Below are 19,394 nucleotides of genomic sequence, written 5' to 3' on the forward strand. Positions count from 1 at the left end.
CTGGCAGTTGTGCTGGAATTTGCAGCAGCAGGTGTTTGACTTAGGCAGCAGCTCTGTTAGGGCTCAAAAAGCTCCTCCACCTCCAGAACAGGAGACCCTTTGCCTGTTTCTGTTGCAGCTGGAACGTAAAGAGAACACTGGACAAGTGCATTAACTGAACAAAAATCCACGTGCCTCTGGCACTGCTTATCACCATCAGCTCCTTATCAAAGCTTCAACAACTCTGCTTGAAAGGTAGGTAAAAATTACAGCAAGTGGAGGCAAGATTTAATTTTGGCTTTTTATTATAAAAGTAAAATAAAAATAAGCATTTAAAAAGCACTTTTAAGGAACAGATATTAACCCCCCCCACACTATTTACAAATAGGAAAATGTCAAGCTTGAAAAATTTTTTGACTAAGAGGCACTGAAGTTTAAATACATTATTTGAAATATACAAGATTTCTCTTCTTGAGGATTCTCTGAGTTGTCATCTTTGTGATTAAAGTATTCATTTTCCTTAGCCAGCTATTTTATGAACTTTTTTCCCCCATGCAACTGTGCTGCAAAAATCATGGAGAGCAGCTAGAAAGTGTCCTTTGATTGCTGTGTCTTACCTGGTTTTATGAAGTGAGCTGGTATTATGCATTAACAGAGTGACTTTCATCTAGCAGAGAAAATCCTCTCAAGTCAGAAGGGCTCCATCAGTCACTCAGCATCCAGGCCTGGCTATTACTGCAGCAGCAGAGCCCTGGTTATTTGCTATGGCTTGTAAAGGAACACAGTCAAGTGTACTTGCGGAAGGAAGCGATGGCTAGGAGGCTCCTGCTGGAGTTGCCGTTGGTTCAGGTCCATGTGTGGTTCCTCCAGTGTGCTTTTGGCGGGGAATTCACTTCCCTCTGGTTGGGATGACACTGATGGAGTTGTCACATTCGCTCCTCTGACTGCACATTGCTAATTGAGTGTTACTAGTTGGCTATCTAACTGCTTTGCACTGAGCTTTCCTGTCCATAGCCCAGGGTCACTTTGCTAAGTGTCACTGCTGACTTGCTGCTCAGAGAGTCTGAGTAAGTAAAGCTCAGTTTGCGGAAGGAGGTCTCCACGCCACTGTCACACACGCTGTCACTGTCTTGAAATTTGCTGTTGCAGAGCTTGCCTGAGGGGGAGATGAAAGGAAAATGCATTATGTGTGTTGCCTCAGCAATGCTGCTGTCAGAAATGCCTAAGCAACACACACTGAGGGATGAAGCTTTTCTCTAGAAAACTAACTCCAGCTTTACAGATCATGACAGGAAAAGCTGTGTTGAATGTCTTCTGATGCACTGCTGGCAGGGATCGACTGCAGCTGGAGCTTGGAGGGGATGAGAAGGCTGGTGATCTACTGCCACCAATGCTGTTACTGCACTAGTCAGGACAGTGTGGCAGCGGCAGGGCAAAAGGTTCTCAGGCCCTACACAAGTAGACACCTCCATGATGAGGCTCCTAAACCCTCATGTCATTTGGCTTACTGATTGCTTTTTGAGACAAGTACTTTAACAGCTTTCCCCTAGTGAGTCTGAAACACAAAGAAGTCAGCAAGAGCGGTTGTGTGTGCAAGATCCACAAAAGCAGTGCCTGACTGCAGGACAACAGGATCTGGGTTGAAGGCAGGATGTGGGTTCAGTGGGACTAAAGCAGTGCCCAGAATATTGGAGATCAGCATCTTCCTAAACAACCATTTTAAAAATCAGTGCTGTGATGTCCATTTGTGCTGCTAAGCAGAACCACCTCTCTTACCCCTCAAAATTGATCTGAAGAGGCAATACATGTACTTGCACATTTAGATAGGTGCAAAGACTCACTCTGTCACTAAACAGTTTTCTACACAGACTAAACTGGCTGCAGTTACTGTGGTGGTTCCCCCCCCAAAGTATCTACACTATTTTCACTAGGCTGGAAGTTTCCAACACCAGGGTGCTGGCAGCACTACTGGGGTTTGAACAGGACAACAGGAAAACACAAATGTTTTTCTTGCTGAACATCCCTGATAATGTACTGCCTTCTCACAGCCTCTGGTTTTTTCCCTAGGGTCTCCTGCCCAAAACTACTGTAGGATCCCTGTTGAAGATACTCAAAACTCAACTGGAAAGGACAGTGGCAACCCCAGGTAAGGTCATACTGGTCCTGCTTTGAGGAGGTAGTTGGGACCCTGTGACAGCTAGAGGTCCCCTGTAACCTAAATCATCCCTCATTTCTCTTGCCTGCTGAACCCTGAGCCATTTTGGTGTGCCACACCATGGAAACAGAAATGTAATACCCCACTCTAACCCAGAAGTTCATGAACCCCAAACATTTTTATTTATCCAGATATGGGGGTGGGGGGAAGTCAAAAGGTAGTGGCACCTGTGCAGACCTGGGAGATCACCACCCCACTGGTCTTCTAAAACTTCTCCCCAGTATAGCCAGGGAGCAGCCCTCAGTGGCAGATGTCTGGTTCAGAAAAGGGAGGCAGTATAATCAATACTGCAGTACAGGGCCACTGCCTCAAGTGGCCCATTTCCCCCCCCCCTCTAGGCCTAGCAAACCTCTACAACAAGAAAGTGGTGCTGCAGAACTTCTGAAACAGCTAAGCAGCTTGGGCGCTCTGTGCAGGAAAGTGTGACCTATCAGCAGCCCAAGAGGAGGGTGTGAAAAACAGGTCTTTGTTTTTCAAAAATTCATTACATCTAACATTTTCAGTTGAGTCTCAAGTAATGAAGCAGCTCTTGGTGTTTTGCTGTCAATGTTACCTGTCTCTCCATTTGCAAAGGTGAGCGATGGTGATGACGAGAGAAGAGCTTCTGCGGCGCTGTCCTCCAGGCGAGTTGGGCCTTGTGAGAGGGACAGTGCTTTCTGAAGGATTTCGATGGCTTCTGTGTGATCCATCTGTCTCAAAGCAGCCAGCAGCTCTCCAACTGTGCCACCAGAAACCTACCAGAGAAGACAGCTCACCATCATGCATGCTGGCTAAGCAAAGGCTAAAGCCTGTCTCACTGGGCAGGAGGACAGTCTGAGTATTCTTTATAAGCTGCTCCAGCCACATTACCTCGTAGTTGTCTAGCAGGGTTTTTGATGGGGAAGGGCTTAGGCTGAAGGCATTATTCAGTATGCCAAGACCCAGTTTTTGTGCCAGAGTGGACCAGTTTCTGTTTGGATCAGGCAATTCCAAGAGCTTGTAAAGCTGCATCTTGTAACCTTCGTTAAGATCTCTCAAGCGTCCTGAGGAAGAGAGAGTTATGTTAGCTTATTGTTTATCCAAATCATGCACCACTTCCTTTCTAAGCTGAAACAAAGCCAAATTAAAAAGCAAGTTAGTGGCCATCAATGCCAGTGCTTACTGCTGCATTACTGAAAATGTACTCCTCCGTGTCCTTCTGACCTGCCTCTTAACAGGATCGTGCTCATTCTATGAGCAACTGGGTGGGAGAGAACCTCTTCCCCCTCGTCTCAGTTACCAAGCTATTGCAGGGCAATGTCTCCTGCAACTACACTTTCAGTACTCAGTTACTAGAGGGGTACTGCCAAGTCCTTGGAGATGTTACCTTGTGTCAGTAACTCCTCCACAGCCACCGTTGACTCATAGGGTTTGCCACTGAGTATGTCATACACCTAAAAGAAGACATTGAAGTCAGCAGTTCGCAGTGTTCAGTATCTTGACAAGTCTCAGTATTGTGTAAAACCCCAATTCCATCTCTAAGGGCCCCAGACTACATACCTCACAGTTAGCTGCCATGTCCAGGGGTGTTGTTCCAGGCACAATCCCTTCATCATCATCTTTCACATCATCCAGATCAAACAATGGCTCAAAGTTCTCAATGTGAGGATTTGCACCTAGGAAACAAGCATGCAAAAACTCTTTGCGAGTTGCTTTTCCCGGTATTTGCATATGTATTTAAGTGCTGAATGGCAAATCTGATGATTTAGCTACTCAAGCAAAACTACATCTCACAGCTATGGTTAAGTCAGCAAATAACTTCTTTTTCCAATCAATAAAAGTTAAATGCTGTCCCTTGTCTGCATAATGCTGCTCAGTGGTATAAAGAGGGAAAGAAGGGGAAGTTGAGAGCTAGGGCCCAGGGAGTGAGCTATGGCTGCATGAACTGACTTCAGTCCTGTTCTGGGCTCTCGCCCAGCCTACCGTGCAGCTGATGAACTGAGGGTGGGCTGCTTCTTTTTATATTGTTAGAGAAAGCAAGGGTGTGATTAAAAGACCAAGCACAGCACCAGAGGAATAGGAGGCTTGGATTTCTGTTTCAAAGGAGAAAAAAACCCAGATCTAAATGCCATTGACAAAATGTTCTCATAAATATTCAAAACTGACTCTCTCACAATGATAGGAAAGAGGAGACACTAACAAGCTCATCTGGCACTGACCTAGTTTTTTTTTCCCCTTTATCTGTTTTTAAAGCAGTCCAACACTTATCCCAACTATGTAACAAGGTCTCCTCTCTGCTGCTTTGGCTATAAAAAACTACAGAAGAAATACTCAAAAAAGACTGCTCAAGAGAGGGCTTTTTCTTTGACTCGTCATGTGCTGGCTTAGCCAGTAGATGGTGCTAAAGAGCACCAGAGGGGGACATTCCCGAGGCCCAACACACCAAGCTCTGATGTCCCCTGATCACCACACAAGAGCACAGGCACCTTCCTAACTGTTTGCAGCCTTCCAACCTGAATTAGCCCCGTGAAAGAAAGCTCTCCAGCAAATATCTATTCTCGTACCTGCTGCTTTGAGAACTGCTGCCAATTTTGTAGAGCCCCTTCCAGCTGCTATGTGAAGTGGAGTTGTCCCATCATATGTAGTGCTGTCCACATCTGCATCACCCTGTTTATTGAATGACAAAAAGAAAAGTGCTACTCCTCTACGCAGTACAGCTGCACAAACATGGCTACTGTGCAAATAAGCACCATTCCACACCTGTGCATAAGAACTCCAATCACTGTCTGAACAGAAGGAATTGGAAAGTAAACCACCACTGTCTGCTGCAGGAACAGAGGGTGTCAACGCACACAGACCCAAACAGGTCAGGAGGGTAAAAGCCACACTGCACTGCACCCCCTGCCATAGTTCTGCCAGCAGCCTGAACTGGTGTGCATAGAGAGGAACCTGCCCCTGCTGCCCTGGAGGAGAGCAGGCAGGCTGTTGGCACATCCCTGCAGCAATGCAGAGGAAAGATACTACAGCCAGCTGTGGGTGTGTAGAGTTAAGCATACAAAGATCAAGGTGTTAAAGAGGTGAGACAAGTATTTATAGATATACACAACTCGCTCTCTCTGCACACCTTTATGCACATCCTACTGCACACAGATGAAGTGATTAACTTGTTCAGGAGTTGTTTCGCTGGCTGCTGGGATTACTCAGAGCAAATTAAAATACAGCACATGTGGTCAGGTCAGGGTCACAGACTGCAAATTCCTCACCTTGGGCAAAAGGTTCCCCAGCAGTGATGAAGTAGTAATAATGAATAACATCAGCAATAACTTTGTCATTATACCAATTTAAGTAATCATGTCAATAACCAGGAAAAAACCCTTACACTGCTGCTCCTCTGATGGATTTTCAAATGCTTTAAAATATGTAAATAGAAAGACCTGGGAGAAAGAAATTCTGCCCTTACCTCAAGCAAAAGGCAGCCTGCCAAAGGGATGTTCTCTTGTTCCACAGCTAAATGCAATGCAGTTCGTCCAGATTTCTGTTCCTGAGCGTTGATGTTAACACCGGCAGCGATCAGCTGTTTGAGGCAGGACAGGCTGTTTGCCATCACCACCATGTGAACTGCACAGAGACCTACACAAAACACAACCCATCCATCTGTGCATTAATCCATGAACACCACAAAAATGTCAAAGTAATGAGCTCTGAAGTGGCTGCATCTATGAGAACTGTTCCATGAGAGAGTTGCTGTAGTTTCCTGAGCAGAAGTGATGCGTTTGGGCTGGTGTTAATAACAAGGGCTCTTTCTGCACAGGTTGGAACCAGTGTCATCGATGGTAAGTCCCAGCAATGCATTTAAAGACAAATAAATAAATAAACCAGCATATTCCAAGGTACAAAGGAAGGTAGGAACTGAAGAGCTAACCTGGAGCATCTCTTTGCCTCAAAGGGCAGTAGCCTTAAAAATAAAACCTGCATCTTGGTGCTAAACAGGTAGGTTTAGTACCCTGCATGGCCTCATCTGCTACTGAAGAGCTCTTCTAGAAACAGTCTGAGGAATAGTTGGTGTATTTTAGCATCCTCCTCCTGTAAGATCACACTGTGCCATCGCCTCAAAGATATCTGCATCAGCTCAAAAGGGCAATAAAGCCTAGTATTTAAAAAAATCAACCAGACAAAAACTATCCCAATCAGAAAATCCCTCCCTCCCTGAGGAACTTCCCAGGTTTTTGAAGCTCATAATGACATTTTTAGGTCAGAGCACTACATTCAGATGACCTGTGTGCCACTAAAACATGGGATAATCTTACCTGTGTGGCTGTTTCATAGGCTCCAATTCTGTTTGGTCACAAAGTATCAGATATGAACCTCAACACTGGTCCAGAAATGCTTTTTGAGGGGGTTTCATTAACTAGAGAGGAGGAAACATTTTTCCTCTGGGGGATTCTGCAGTAGTTGCATAAGGTATCTCAGGAGGAGCACAGTGCCTGTTTGTGAGATTCAAGGCAATATGCAGGAACAAAAATCCATACTGTGTCATGTGGCTGTAACGAACTTTATGTCTGACCAGCAAACCTACACACCTGTGTTCCCTCATCTGGAACTGCAGGCATAAAAAAGCCCAGGGCAGCACATTCAAAATGGGGAAAGATGCTGTTTCCAAGGTGTGTATCTACCTGTGTAGAACACTGTATTGTCAGGAATGGAGATGTGCTTGTCCAGTAGGTAAGTAAACCATACCCATTTACTTTCCATACCTTCACCATTGAAAAGGTTGATCATAGGAGATATCTTCTTATGCTTGAGAAGCAGACTCAAAATCTTGTCATCTCCTTCAGTAGCAGCTAAGTGTAAGACAGAATTACCGTGGCGATCCAGCAGGCTGACATCTGCTCCAGCCTTCAGCAGGTCATGTACCACCACTGCCTGCTTTGTGATCACTGCCAGGTGCAAGGGGGTCTAGAAGGGAGAGGAGCAAGCTATGAGAAGATAAGCAAGAGCTACATCTCTTCTACAGACATCACTGAAACACACGGGAGCTTCCAGTGCAAGAAGGCTAACAAATGAAAAGCTTGGTTGTGTGTTACACATTCTCTGCTCCTGCACACTGCAAACAGGATTGCTGCTTACTAGGAAGGAAATAAAAGCTGCCTTGTTGGTGTCAGTAGTTAGGCTTTAGGGGGAACCTTTAAAGATATGCCTACTCTCTAAGCCAGGGCACTCATCTGGCTATTTGAGTGTTGCAGTGCAGGGGACTCGGGGAATGAGATAATCCCTGTGCCCTCCAGACATCACAAGGCTGATTCCAGCTGCCCCACCACCAAGTTCATGGCACAGAGGGAGCACATGCACTTCCCAGGGCTTGCTCAAATCTGCCTTTAGCACTGGACTTGGCTATAGCATTGCTCCCGAGTAGGTTTGCAGCCTTGGGCTTAGGATTTCCTTCAGAATGACTGCACAGAAGAGAACCCTGCTGTTCTGTGCATTTGTGCACTCAGGTAGTGTCTCTCCAGCCAGCAGACTCTACCTGCATCTTCCACAGGTTTGTGTGGCCACCTGCAGCACCCAGACGCTCCGGGGCCCCAGGGTGCTTGTGTATGACTCTTAGCCAGGCTTCCTACTGAACAGCATCACGTACAACACACTCAGAAAGGTATTTAAACACTAAGCATTCCAGTAAGGGTTGGGAAATCATGTTTTCAACTCTTAACCTAAAAATGGCACAAGGGTCCATCTCTAGCTCATTAGCCTTCTATTAACAGAGGACTATAAAAACTAATTCCAGCTGTGTACAATGAGCTTGTGCTTGTCAATAAATCTGCCAACATGTTTGCAATTAATTGTTGAACCTATAAGGTCTATGGAAGAGTCAGCTTTCAGAATACCTGGAGAGAAGCCCAAGCCTACATTCCCTCCCACCACTAGCTTAAGCAAAGGCAGGAGCAGCTGTGGAGGTCCTGCTTAGAGGTTTATTGCTTGTATGGAACACAGCTTTGCTTCCTCTTTCTAGTCAATGAAGGGCACAGAACTCAATTCAGAACCTTCTGGTTGCTTTCAGCAGCCTTTACATTTCAAATTTGCTTTATATTAACAGAAAAATGAAACCTGAAAGGGAAGAACAACAAACTCCCAATAATTTAAACCCTCTGGGACTACTTGTGTAGACTAGAAACCTGCCTTTACTGCTCACAGCAATAGAACCAACCCCCATGCCAGAGTGCTGCCTGCAACACCCAGCTGGTTACCTTTGGGATGGCCCAGTGGTGTGCATAGGTGAAAAGACAGTTGTTTTTTTCCAGGCAGGTTTCCCCAGCTCTTTTTAAAGCCTGTCTGAGTTACAATTTGAAAAGCTCAAGCTCTGTCACAGGTTGGGCTGAGGAGACAGAACTGTGTGTGGTAGTCAAGAGCTCTTTTCCTACTCGGTAAAAGACTTGGGAATGGGCTTTTGTTTTGCTTTGCTAAAATGAGAGTCTAGAAACAAAAGGGAAATCTTGGTGCTGCTGTGACTGGCAGAGATCCTGTCTGGGCTGCAGGAAGGGCTTCCACAGGCCGACAGATAACTGATGATGCAGCAACTGACTCAGGATCCTGAGTTACCATATGGTGGAACGAGCCCAGAGTTGGTACGCTGCAATCCACACCGCTGATTTCCTAAGGGAGCAGTCGAACACTGAAGCCATGAACTGAAGAGTTTCTTATTTTCATCCTGTTCTAATGATTAACCCATAGCAAACCTGTTCACATCAAGGGCAGTTATGAACTAAACCAGTGAAAACATGCCCTTGCCCTTCCACCACCTTACAATGTCTCATTGTGCTTAAACTGGCTTTCACTACAGCTGGATCTGGGCTCAGTCAAACAGTGAGAAGTGAGGCAGAGAGTAAGTTGTGCAATTTCTTTTCTACTGGCTGAACAATCGACACCACTTATCCCACCACAGCTACGCACCTGGTAGAGGTCATTTCTCATGTTAATGATGTCATTGTAATTCAAATCGGGCATCACTTCCAAGAGGTTCTTCACCAGCTCGGAATGAAGGTGGATAATTGCTAAATGAAGGACACTGAAACAAACAAGCAAAAAAATGAACATGATTTTTAAGTTTACTGCAAAAATGTTCTGGTTTTGCTGTAGATCTGATTGGAAACGAATCAATATCAGCTGGGCATATTTCAGCACTACAGATCAGCACCTGAATGGAATCCCAATGTAAAAAAGGGTAGTCAGGAGCTAACTTGTGTTTCACCCTTCAGTCAAAAGCAAGCTCAGGATGGCTTTCGCGGGTCCTGAGGGTAACTTAACTGCTGGTCTAATAAATAGGAACTTTGTAGCACGAAGTAATTGTTTCAGAGCTGGCTGAAATCCCCACAGTCTTTGCTGGTTGGCTTTTCTTCACGCTTTGAATTTTGCGGCACACAAAGGCCTCTTGCTGTCAAAACTTTCTTTCAGAATTTCCACAGGCTTCACTGCCACCAGAGCAGATTTTCCCTTGGGGGTTTCCCCACAGCTGTGGTTTCTTCTTCTCTTCATTTTCAAGCAGAAAAATGTGCAAGGGCTCAGGCCCTGTGACTAACAACCACAGGATCTGCAGCAGTGGCCAAAGGAAAAATCTGGTTTGGGACAAAACTGCACAACAAGACACTTCACCGCTTCTACTGGGTTAATGCAATGGCCTTTTCCTTGCTCTTCTCCAGAGCCAGGGCCTCCCCCACCAGCCAGAGTGGCTGTTACTGCAAGCATCACCACGAAAATGCAGGTCATTAATCTCATCACCATGCCCCAGCAAAGCTCCATTTCCCTGGTTCCCCTCAGACCTCATTTCAAAGTCATGCCCTTTGTTTTGAACCCGGTTTGCCAAGCTCTCCCTTTACAGATGCTGGCCAGCTTCTGGCCTCATCCTTTTAGCACAGTGCTGCTGACACACAACATCAACACAGGACATGTGGTGTGTTTGTTGTGCTGCTCCAGCAATGCCTGAATGCACTCAGATCTACACTTCCATCAGAAAAATCAAACGAAGTCCCTTGCCATCTGTGGCACAGTCACCCCGAAATTGAGACTGAGACACTCAGAACCAGGAAGGATTTTAAAAATGGAATAAAAAATAATCATTTCTAAACCAAAGTCACTCTCAAAGGTCCTGCCCTAGGCAGGGTACTGCCATAGGCAATACTGTGACATTTTCCCTCCCTCAGCTCTCCTGTACTGTTCAAACAGTTCCACCACTAACATAACTCAGCTGTTCCTCTGCTCTCTGGTAGATGCTCCTTATTAAGCACTCTCATGCTGACATTTCATTTCCAAATCTCACCTTCAGAAACAAATTTGCTCCTCTGTTGCCTTTAGTTCTCTTTCCTGGAGTGCCTATTTTAATTTTGCCCTGCCAGTGGTGCTGTGAAGACATGCTGACTGTCCATCATGGAATCACAGAATCACTCAGGCTGGAAAAGACCTTTAAGAGCAGCAATTCCAGCCGTTAACCGAACACGACCAAGCGTGCTGCAAACTCTGACCCTCAGCATCACAATTGTCAGTGAGAGGGCAGTCAGTCCCATTTCATACACGGTCCTGCATCACAGAATGCATTTCAGCACAGTCCAGGGCCCTAACACCATTTGGCTTCTGGAAAGGGATGGCACTGCTGGAAAGCAGCCCTAAGGAAAAGGACTTGGGGGTGCTGATGAATGAGAAGCTGGACACAGCTGGCAGTGTGAGCTTGCAGCCCAGAAGGCAAATCACATCCTGGGCTGCATCAAAAGATGCATTGCCAGCAGATCCAGAGAGGTGATTCTGACACTTTGCTCTGGGGAGACCTCACCTGGAGTACTGTGTTCAGGTCTGGAGCCCTCAATAGAGGAAGCACATGGACCTGATGGAGAGGGTCCAAAGGAGTGCCACAGAAAATGATCAGAGGGTTGGAGCACCTCTGCTACGAGGACAGGCTGAGGGAGCTGGGGGTGTTCAGCCTGGAGAAGAGAAAGCTCTGGGCAGACCTAATAGCAACCTGAGGGGAACCTCCAGGAAGGATGGAGAGAGACTGTTTACAAAGGCCTGCAATGACAGAACAAGAGGCAATGGCTTCAAACTAGAGAAGAGCAGATTTAGATTGGATATCAGGAAGAAGTTCTTTACTATGAGGGTGGTGGAACATGGGAACAGGTTGCCCAGGGAGGTGGTTGAGGCCCCTTCCCTGGAGATATTCAAGGTGAGGCTCAAAGAGGCTCTGGGTAACCTGATCTAGTTGGGGATGTCCCTGTTGACTCTGGGGAGGTCAGACTGGATGAGCTTTGGAGGTCCCTTCTGGCCTGGACCATTCTATGAAATGCAGTACCAGCTGGTGTCACCAAGTGCCCACTGGACACAGGCACCAGTCACAGGTCTCAAGGCCATAAAAGACAACACCAACTCCCATTCAAGGCAGTTTGATTCCTTACATACTGCTTTGGTGAAAAATGAGCAAAGTTGTTGACAGCAGCATTTCTTGAATGCTGAAAGGCTTAAGCAAAAAAAGTATAGCTTTTGCCATATAATTTTAATGATTGAAGTGAAAATTAGGGAAACTGATTTATCTTTTTTAACAGTCACCAAAACTTTACTGTGTTAAAAAGCTGCAATGTAATTCAGATGTATTACATGCTCACAAACTAAAACCCCTCTCAGGAGAAAGGCCTGAGTCTCACAGATTTGCAGCTACTTCTTGACTCAGGAAGAGAACAACTACCTGCTGTAACTTGTTGAAATCCTCTGCAAGTCCAGGTCTGTGGGGCACTCTGCTGATATTTAAGTGCAGGTTCTACTTGCTCAATGCTTCTCTGCTCCTCACTCATGGGTTTTTATTTTAAACACAGAAGCTGTCTTGCCCACAGTGCTAGCAGATTTTGTTGCTAGCTTCTGCCTTGTTCCAATTCCTGCTTTGATCAAAGCAGACATTAGGTTGCCAATTGGAAAGCAAAGCAAGCAGCCACCTCTGATTTTGCAGTCCTTCATCAGTAATCTGAGAGCTACTTTCAGTGAAAATGGAGTTAAAGTAATAGCCTCTCACAGAGTAATTGAACAGTGGGACAGCATGTCACAGTCGCTTGTAGTTGTCCATCCAGCTGGACACCTTAAGGCTCATATGGATGGCTTCTGCTGTACAAAAGACTGCACCTCCCCTACAGAGACAGACAGAGAGCTGGGGCTGTTTAGACTGGAGAAGAGAAGGCTCTGAGGAGAACTTATTGTGGCCTTTCAGTATCTGAAGAGGGCCTACAAGAAAGCTGGAGAGGGACTTTTTAGGGTGTCAGGTAGTGATGGAACTAATGGGAATGAAGAAAACTAGAAGGGGCTAGATTCAGATTGGATGTTAGGAAGATCTTGTTCACCATGAGGGTGGTGAGACATTGGAACAGGTTTACCCAAGGGAGGTGGTAGAAGCCTCATCCCTGGAGGTTTTTAAGGCCAGGCTGGATGTGGCTCTGAGCAACCTGCTCTAGTATAAGGTGCCCCTGCCCATGGCAAGGAGGTTGGAACTAGATGATCTCTGAGGTCCTTTCCAACCCTGACAATTCTGTGAATTTCAGGAAGCGATTGCACAGGGCCAGCCCAAAGCCTGTGAGCTGGTAAGTGAGGATCTGATCATGTCACTTGCTTATCCAAGAGATGATCTTTGTATGAGTTAAGAGCTACTTCCATTGCATTTGCTCTTTAATAACTATTCATCATTAGCTCCTCATTGTATTTCACTCTGAGTCCCACAGAATCAGCATAGCTGTAGAGGAACAAGATGGGATTTCTACTCCAGCTCACATTATGGAATGAGTGATAAGTAAATGTTAGCAGCCAAGTCTGCTGCAAACATCCCTGCAGTCTCTTGGAAGGTAACAGCATAGTACTGATGTAAGCAAGAGCAAAATACCACTCTCTGGGATGAGCTTGGTGTCAGTGGGAGAAAAGCAGCATGGACCCTCTGGCTATCATTTCTACATCTCCTGGTGAATCTGTAACTTAAAACTTCCTGTAAGGATTCACAGACTTGCATGGAACACAAAGCAGGGGCACTCTCCTCCAGCACAAAGCTGAGGATCCCCATCAAGTGTGTGTCATGGTGCAAGCACAGCACTTCCCAGTCAGACAAGTATAAAAAGGGAAACAAGCTCATCGTCCCTCTTTGGCCAGGCTACTTCCTGACAAGAACCGGATCAAGGAACTGGGTGGTAAGAGTGACTGCTCTGCAAAGGCAACAAAAACGTCCAAATCACAGCTGTACCTCTCCCACATGGCATGGAGGAAACCAGTATTTATTTGGTCAGAGCAGTGCTGCATCCATGCTTGGCACCCACAGCGTGCTACACCACTCTGCCACCCAAAAAGTGGCTTTGAACCCAGTAAGTACAGGCCAACTTACTTGTCTCCGTTATCGTCCTGGACCACAGTGAGATGGCGCTGAACAGCCAACAGCATCTTCACATCTCCAGTTACAGCATAATCAAAGAGGGCATTGCAGTGGCGCTTGGCAAGCTGCATGGCCTTCTGCAGGAACAGACCATCTGAAAGACAAAGTTTTGCCTTCATCAGCTCAGCTGCCTTCCTTGCAACACCACCTGCTTTGGACAAGTGTTTGTGCTGCCAAAGGAACACTAAGTGCAGACTCACCAAGCCTTACGCACTGAGACAGGTTGCTAACTACTCCTGAGAGGTAAGGATACTGGGAATGAGTGTCTTGGAAGAAAAAGTAGCTGCCTGAGGAGCATTCAGGCAGCAGGAATCCAGAGAGCAGTCAAATCCTGGAAGCTGCCTTTGAGTAACACCAAAGTTGCTCACTTGTGTGGAAGGAGACCATAGGAGCAGGACCTTGGATTTGCTTAAATACAAACACAAGACATCTAAGGACTCTTGCCCAAACAAAGGATAGCTAAAAACTCTTGTCCAAAGAGCACTTACAAGTACCTCCCATGCAGTTCTGAGTAGTTTGGATTTGAAGAAACTGAGGCACAGGAAGCCTAAGTGACCTTGCACAAAAGCTCATGGCAAAGCTATAGAATACAGGCAGGGCTTGGTGCTCCTTCTGCAACTCATAACGTGCAGGCTTCCTGATTTACAGCAGCACAGAGTCTCTTCACCTGTTACAGACATTCCAGTGTTTATAATGCTCAGGATTGTAGCATCCTGTTATAAAATGTACAATCACTGAGACTTCAAAAAGCAGAACTTGTCATGGTGGGGAGGCAAAAGGGAGAAAGAGGAGAAAAGAAACTCATTTGGGGGGGAAAAGGCAAAAAGAAGTCACTCTGGTGGCTCTATCAGCATCTTTGTGGTTCTGTATCAGCAAGCAACCAGTGAAAATGAAACACACTAAGTTTCAAAGCCACCACAGGCATTCTGGGAAGCAGTAGCACCTGAGACCAGCCTGCATTCCAAACAGTTCTATGTTGCTATAAAACTTTGTAAGGTTAGAAACTGGAAAGAGCAAACAAAGTGAAACAGATGCTGTAACTTAAAGCACACACAGGGAGAGAACACCCAGGGTTTCCAGCTACACCAAAAAACAGGCATGAAGGCTGGGTCAGAAACATACCCCTGATATCCCATGGTGGCCTCCATAGGCCAAAGATCCACTCAGCTACCCACAAAGGTTCTAGCTCTAGCCAACCCACCACTGTGGTGATGCCCAGGCTGATGTGTTTGTATTTGCTATAGCTCTTAACCCTAAGTAAAGCAGGGAATGGATGTTATATCCAGGGTACAGGGTGTTAAACAATTCACTCTTTTCTCATCACAGACAGATTATCCTGGCGGCAATAACTGCGCACCTGAAGGAGGGCCAAGGGCTCAGGTCCAGCCAACATGGATTTAGGAAGGGCAGGTCCTGCCTCTCCAACCTGATCTCCTTCTATGATCAGGTGACCCGTCTGGTGGATGTGGGGAGGCCTGTGGATGTAGTCTATCTGGACTTCAGCAAGGCCTTTGACACCGTCCCCCACAGTAAACTGCTGGCTAAGCTGTCAGCTCGTGGTTTGGACCACAACACTCTGTGCTGGGTTAGGAACTGGCTGGAGGGCCGAGCCCAGAGAGTGGTGGTGAATGGTGCCACATCCGGCTGGCGGCCAGTCACCAGTGGCGTCCCCCAGGGATCAGTGCTGGGCCCCATCCTCTTTAACATCTTCATTGATGATCTGGATGAGGGGGTTGAGTCAGTCATCAGCAAGTTTGCAGATGACACCAAGTTGGGAACAGATGTTAGTCAGTTAGAGGGTAGAAAGGCTCTGCAGAGGGACCTTGACCGACTGGACAGATGGGCAGAGTCCAATGGGATGGCATTTAATAAGTCTAAGTGCCGGGTGCTGCACTTTGGCCACGGCAACCCCCATGCAGAGCTACAGGCTGGGGTCAGAGTGGCTGGAGAGCTGCCAAACGGAGAGGGACCTGGGGGTGCTGATTGACACCCGCCTAAACATGAGCCAGCAGTGTGCCCAGGTGGCCAAGAAGGCCAATGGCATCCTGGCCTGTATTAGGAATAGTGTGGCCAGCAGGAGCAGGGAGGTCATTGTGCCCCTGTACTCTGCATTGGTTAGGCCACACCTTGAGTACTGTGTCCAGTTCTGGGCCCCTCAGTTTAGGAAGGACATCGAGACACTTGAACGTGTCCAGAGAAGGGCAACAAGGCTGGTGAGAGGCCTTGAGCACAAGCCCTATGAGGAGAGGCTGAGGGAGCTGGGATTGTTTAGCCTGGAGAAGAGAAGGATCAGAGGCGACCTCATTGCCCTCTACAACTACCTGAAGGGTGGTTGTAGCCAGGTGGGGGTTGGTCTCTTCTCCCAGGCAACCAGCACCAGAACAAGGGGACACAGTCTCAAGTTGTGTCAGGGGAGGTTTAGACTCGAGGTGAGGAAAAAGTTCTTCACTGAGCGAGTCATTCGTCATTGGAATGGGCTGCCCAGGGAGGTGGTGGAGTCGCCGTCCCTGGAGGTGTTCAAGGGGAGATTGGACGTGGCGCTTGGTGCTATGATCTAGTTGTGAGGTCTGTTGGAACAGGTTGGACTTGATGATCCTTGGGGTCTCTTCCAACCTTAGTTAGTTACTGTGATTTCCAAAGAGCAGAAAACCTGAAGACTGAACCCCCTGGTTTGCCTATCAAGCACACAGAATAGGTATCCTTCAAAATGCTACCAGACAGCACCTTTTAGTCTAATACCCAAATGTTCTAACCTGCAGTCACTATTTCACAGAATGGTCTGGATGGGAAATGACCCCCAAGGGTCATCTAGTCCAACCCTCTCTGCAGTAAGCAGGAACATCCTCAACTAGATCAGGTTGCCCAGAGCAACATGGAGCCTGTTCTTCTGCATTGTGCTCCTCATATAATCTGGAGCTTGAGATGGCCTCTTTTTGTGCCATCATAACAGACAAACAAAAGGAACAGTCAACTTCCTGCCTACAATGTTCATTACTCAGAAAGCAGCTTTTTTTCCCCCGTTTTACTCAGAATTCAGGGCTCTCCTTGGCAACCACTAGGTGGACATTATTTCTTCACAGATCAGCAGAAGATTTTAGTCTCTGAACCAGTCATGCGATTTATCACAAGAGCTGCAAGCAGCAAGGTACTCCTGAGTTCACTGAGGAGTATCTGTTTCTCAGATCACAAGCAGTTAAGCATTGGAGGTTTTCACAATTATAATCCATCTACTACACAACTTTGGTTTCCCAAGCCAATACCAAGTGTCTCAGAGGGCTGAAAATGTGCCCTCTCCCTGACTGAGACCCCAACAGAATGGTCACACTGCACTTGGTAGAAGCCAAGAACAGAAATGCCTTCCTGCTCAGTTCCTTACCATTACCATGTCTCTCTAGCCCAGCTATGGGGGTTCTTACATTTTACAAGAAGCAGGATTACTCAAATCCTTTAAAGAAGTGACCATCAGGTTTTAAAGCAACAGCCCAGGAAACAAGACCTCTTACTGCATGGGAAAGGATGATTTGCAGTCTTCATGTTCTGCTGCTAAACCATTTTTACTGCCTGCTCCTGCCTGCCTCCCCTTTTGTTTGGGGAGTGAGCCTTGGCCACCCAGCAGAGTTGTTTTACTGTGAGTTTGCCACATGGGACAGGCACATTTACATTTCAAATGCAAACCTTTGATGCTGCTTGGCACAAAGCTTAACAGTAAAAATGCAGGAGAGAACTACTGCACCAATCACTCCAATATCCATTTACTCATCCATTAAAGCCTGCCAAATCAACTGCTGAATTGTCTTCCAGGTACCTTCACTGCCCAGCAGGCCAAGCTATCTCTTCTTGCATGGTAAGCAGGAGCTCAGCTACCCAGTGGCAGTGTGGAGGTGGAAGACTGTCTACAAAACTACGTGCTGGAAGGTTACCTTAGGTTTGGGTTACCTTAGAATGGAATCCCTCCTGTTTCCTCCAGGAGGCATCATCCTATTTTGAGGACAGCAAGCAGAAGCTTATGGAGTTTCAAGGCCCATACTGCAGTTTGATCCACCCTGAATACATTTAATTGTTCACTTACTCTGCCACCTGCAATCTGCTTCATTTACTTCAGTTTTACATGAAGAAGCAGCATCCTCCTTCTCCTCATTATCTCCAGAGCTTCTGCACTCCCTTCTCTCCATAGTTTCCACTTTCACATCATGCTTCATGTTGCATTTGTCACCTTGTTGATTAGAGCTCTTCCCATCTTGTTCAGCTGTGCTATTTGATAGCCCTTCAAACAAAAATTAGTATCATTAGTGTCCAGTACTAGTGTTTTATGCAAGTGATAAAGTGCAACTAGTCAAGACCTCACCCTAAAGAACTCAATGCAAAAATTTACTTTGACATAGGTGTTGTCATTAAGCACTCGTGAACTATAATACTCTAGATGCCAGTGCCCATGGACAGCCATGGCAATGTGACTTGCTCTCAAGTGATGCTTCTGACAGCCTCTATTCCAAACAGAAACCTACAACAACAGATACACCTCTCTTTCTATATGACAAGACTGCAAGTCTGAAGCATTCCCAGGAAATTTAGCACAATTATTCAGATTAATTTTGGTTTTCTAGCAGCAAATTCATGCCTGAGACTTTGAGATAACTGCAGGGTACTCAACAAATAGATTTGAAATTACTTCCCTATTCTAAGAAGCCAAGAATGCCCTTATTGTTATCAATCTTTTCTACTGACTTCTAAGTTATTTCTCAGGGCCACAGTGTAGTTAGTACCAGCCTATGGCACCAAAGACAGATCCCTTTTCCTCTGGTCCAGTTCCTGGGTCACCCATAATCAGCATGTTCAAGCAAGCAAGAGGGCTGCTGCTCGAAACACACACAGTACACAGCAGCACGTGGAAGGGCATTGGTGAACTGCTTCTCAGGACATGCACACAGCTCTTAAAGTAGACTCAGAGTAAGAGAGAAGCAAGGGCAGTATAATCTACTGCACAAACCCCTCTGCTGCCACAGGTTGTAGAGAAGAAACTGATTTTAGGGGGGAAAAAATAGCCCCCCCCCCCCCCCCCCCCCCCAGCACACAGCTAGACATGTGACACATCAGCTCATCTGTACAGTAAAGACCCTTAACTCAATTCAGCTGTTGCAAGAACAACACTTTTACTGTTACCATGTTTCATTCCAGCATTGGACTTTGTTGTGCCAGGGTGGAAATGCATCCCTCCAAAAGCTGAGTATCCATACGAAGGATAACTGAACCCTAAAAAGAAAGGAGAGATTAAGGTTTAAATAGAACATAGCCTAGAGGGATGAAGATGCCTCGTGGAAGAACACCGAACCAAAAGACCTGAAATGTTGTTTTCCACAACCTTCTGCTTTATTCCAGCCAATTAGAATAAATTTTCCAGGGTGAAGGTGAGCTCTGCCCCAACCCTGTTATAAATCCAAAGAAATTCTGGATGCCTGGCTAGTGACACTCTCTATCCCAACATCCTTATTGCTTATTGACCTTATTGCTCTCTACAACTACCTGAAGGGGGGTTGTAGTGAGGCGGAGGTTGGTCTCTTCTCCCAGGCAACCAGTACCAGAACAAGAGGACACAGTCTCAGGCTGTGTCAGGGGAGGTTTAGGCTGGAGGTTAGGAGGAAGTTTTACACAGAGAGAGTGATTGCCCACTGGAATGGGCTGCCCGAGGAGGTGGTGGGGTCGCCGTCGCTGGGGGTGTTCAGGGCGAGGCTTGACAGGATGCTTGGTTGCATGGTTTAGTTGATTAGGTGGTGTTGGATGATAGGTTGGACACGATGATCTTGAAGGTCTCTT

The 19,394-nt window shown here is 46.5% G+C and overlaps 1 protein-coding gene across 1 annotated transcript in view; it reads right to left on the minus strand.

The window, feature by feature from the left end:
* Positions 1–882: 882 nt before the first annotated feature.
* NFKB1 (nuclear factor kappa B subunit 1) overlaps positions 883–19,394 on the minus strand; it is a 63,146-nt gene continuing 44,634 nt past the window's right edge. The window contains exons 13-24 of the mRNA XM_054162970.1: positions 18,744–18,833; positions 17,653–17,847; positions 13,536–13,677; positions 9,098–9,212; positions 6,907–7,108; positions 5,613–5,782; positions 4,717–4,819; positions 3,713–3,828; positions 3,540–3,606; positions 3,044–3,216; positions 2,748–2,928; positions 883–1,135 (exon numbers count right to left, since the gene is read on the minus strand). Of these exons, the coding sequence (XP_054018945.1) occupies positions 960–1,135; positions 2,748–2,928; positions 3,044–3,216; positions 3,540–3,606; positions 3,713–3,828; positions 4,717–4,819; positions 5,613–5,782; positions 6,907–7,108; positions 9,098–9,212; positions 13,536–13,677; positions 17,653–17,847; positions 18,744–18,833 (1,730 nt within the window). The 3' untranslated portion in view covers positions 883–959. The remainder of the gene's footprint in view (positions 1,136–2,747; positions 2,929–3,043; positions 3,217–3,539; positions 3,607–3,712; positions 3,829–4,716; positions 4,820–5,612; positions 5,783–6,906; positions 7,109–9,097; positions 9,213–13,535; positions 13,678–17,652; positions 17,848–18,743; positions 18,834–19,394) is intronic.

The sequence above is a fragment of the Dryobates pubescens genome, chromosome 1 (genome assembly GCF_014839835.1).
Source record: "Dryobates pubescens isolate bDryPub1 chromosome 1, bDryPub1.pri, whole genome shotgun sequence".
NCBI lineage: Eukaryota > Metazoa > Chordata > Aves > Piciformes > Picidae > Dryobates > Dryobates pubescens.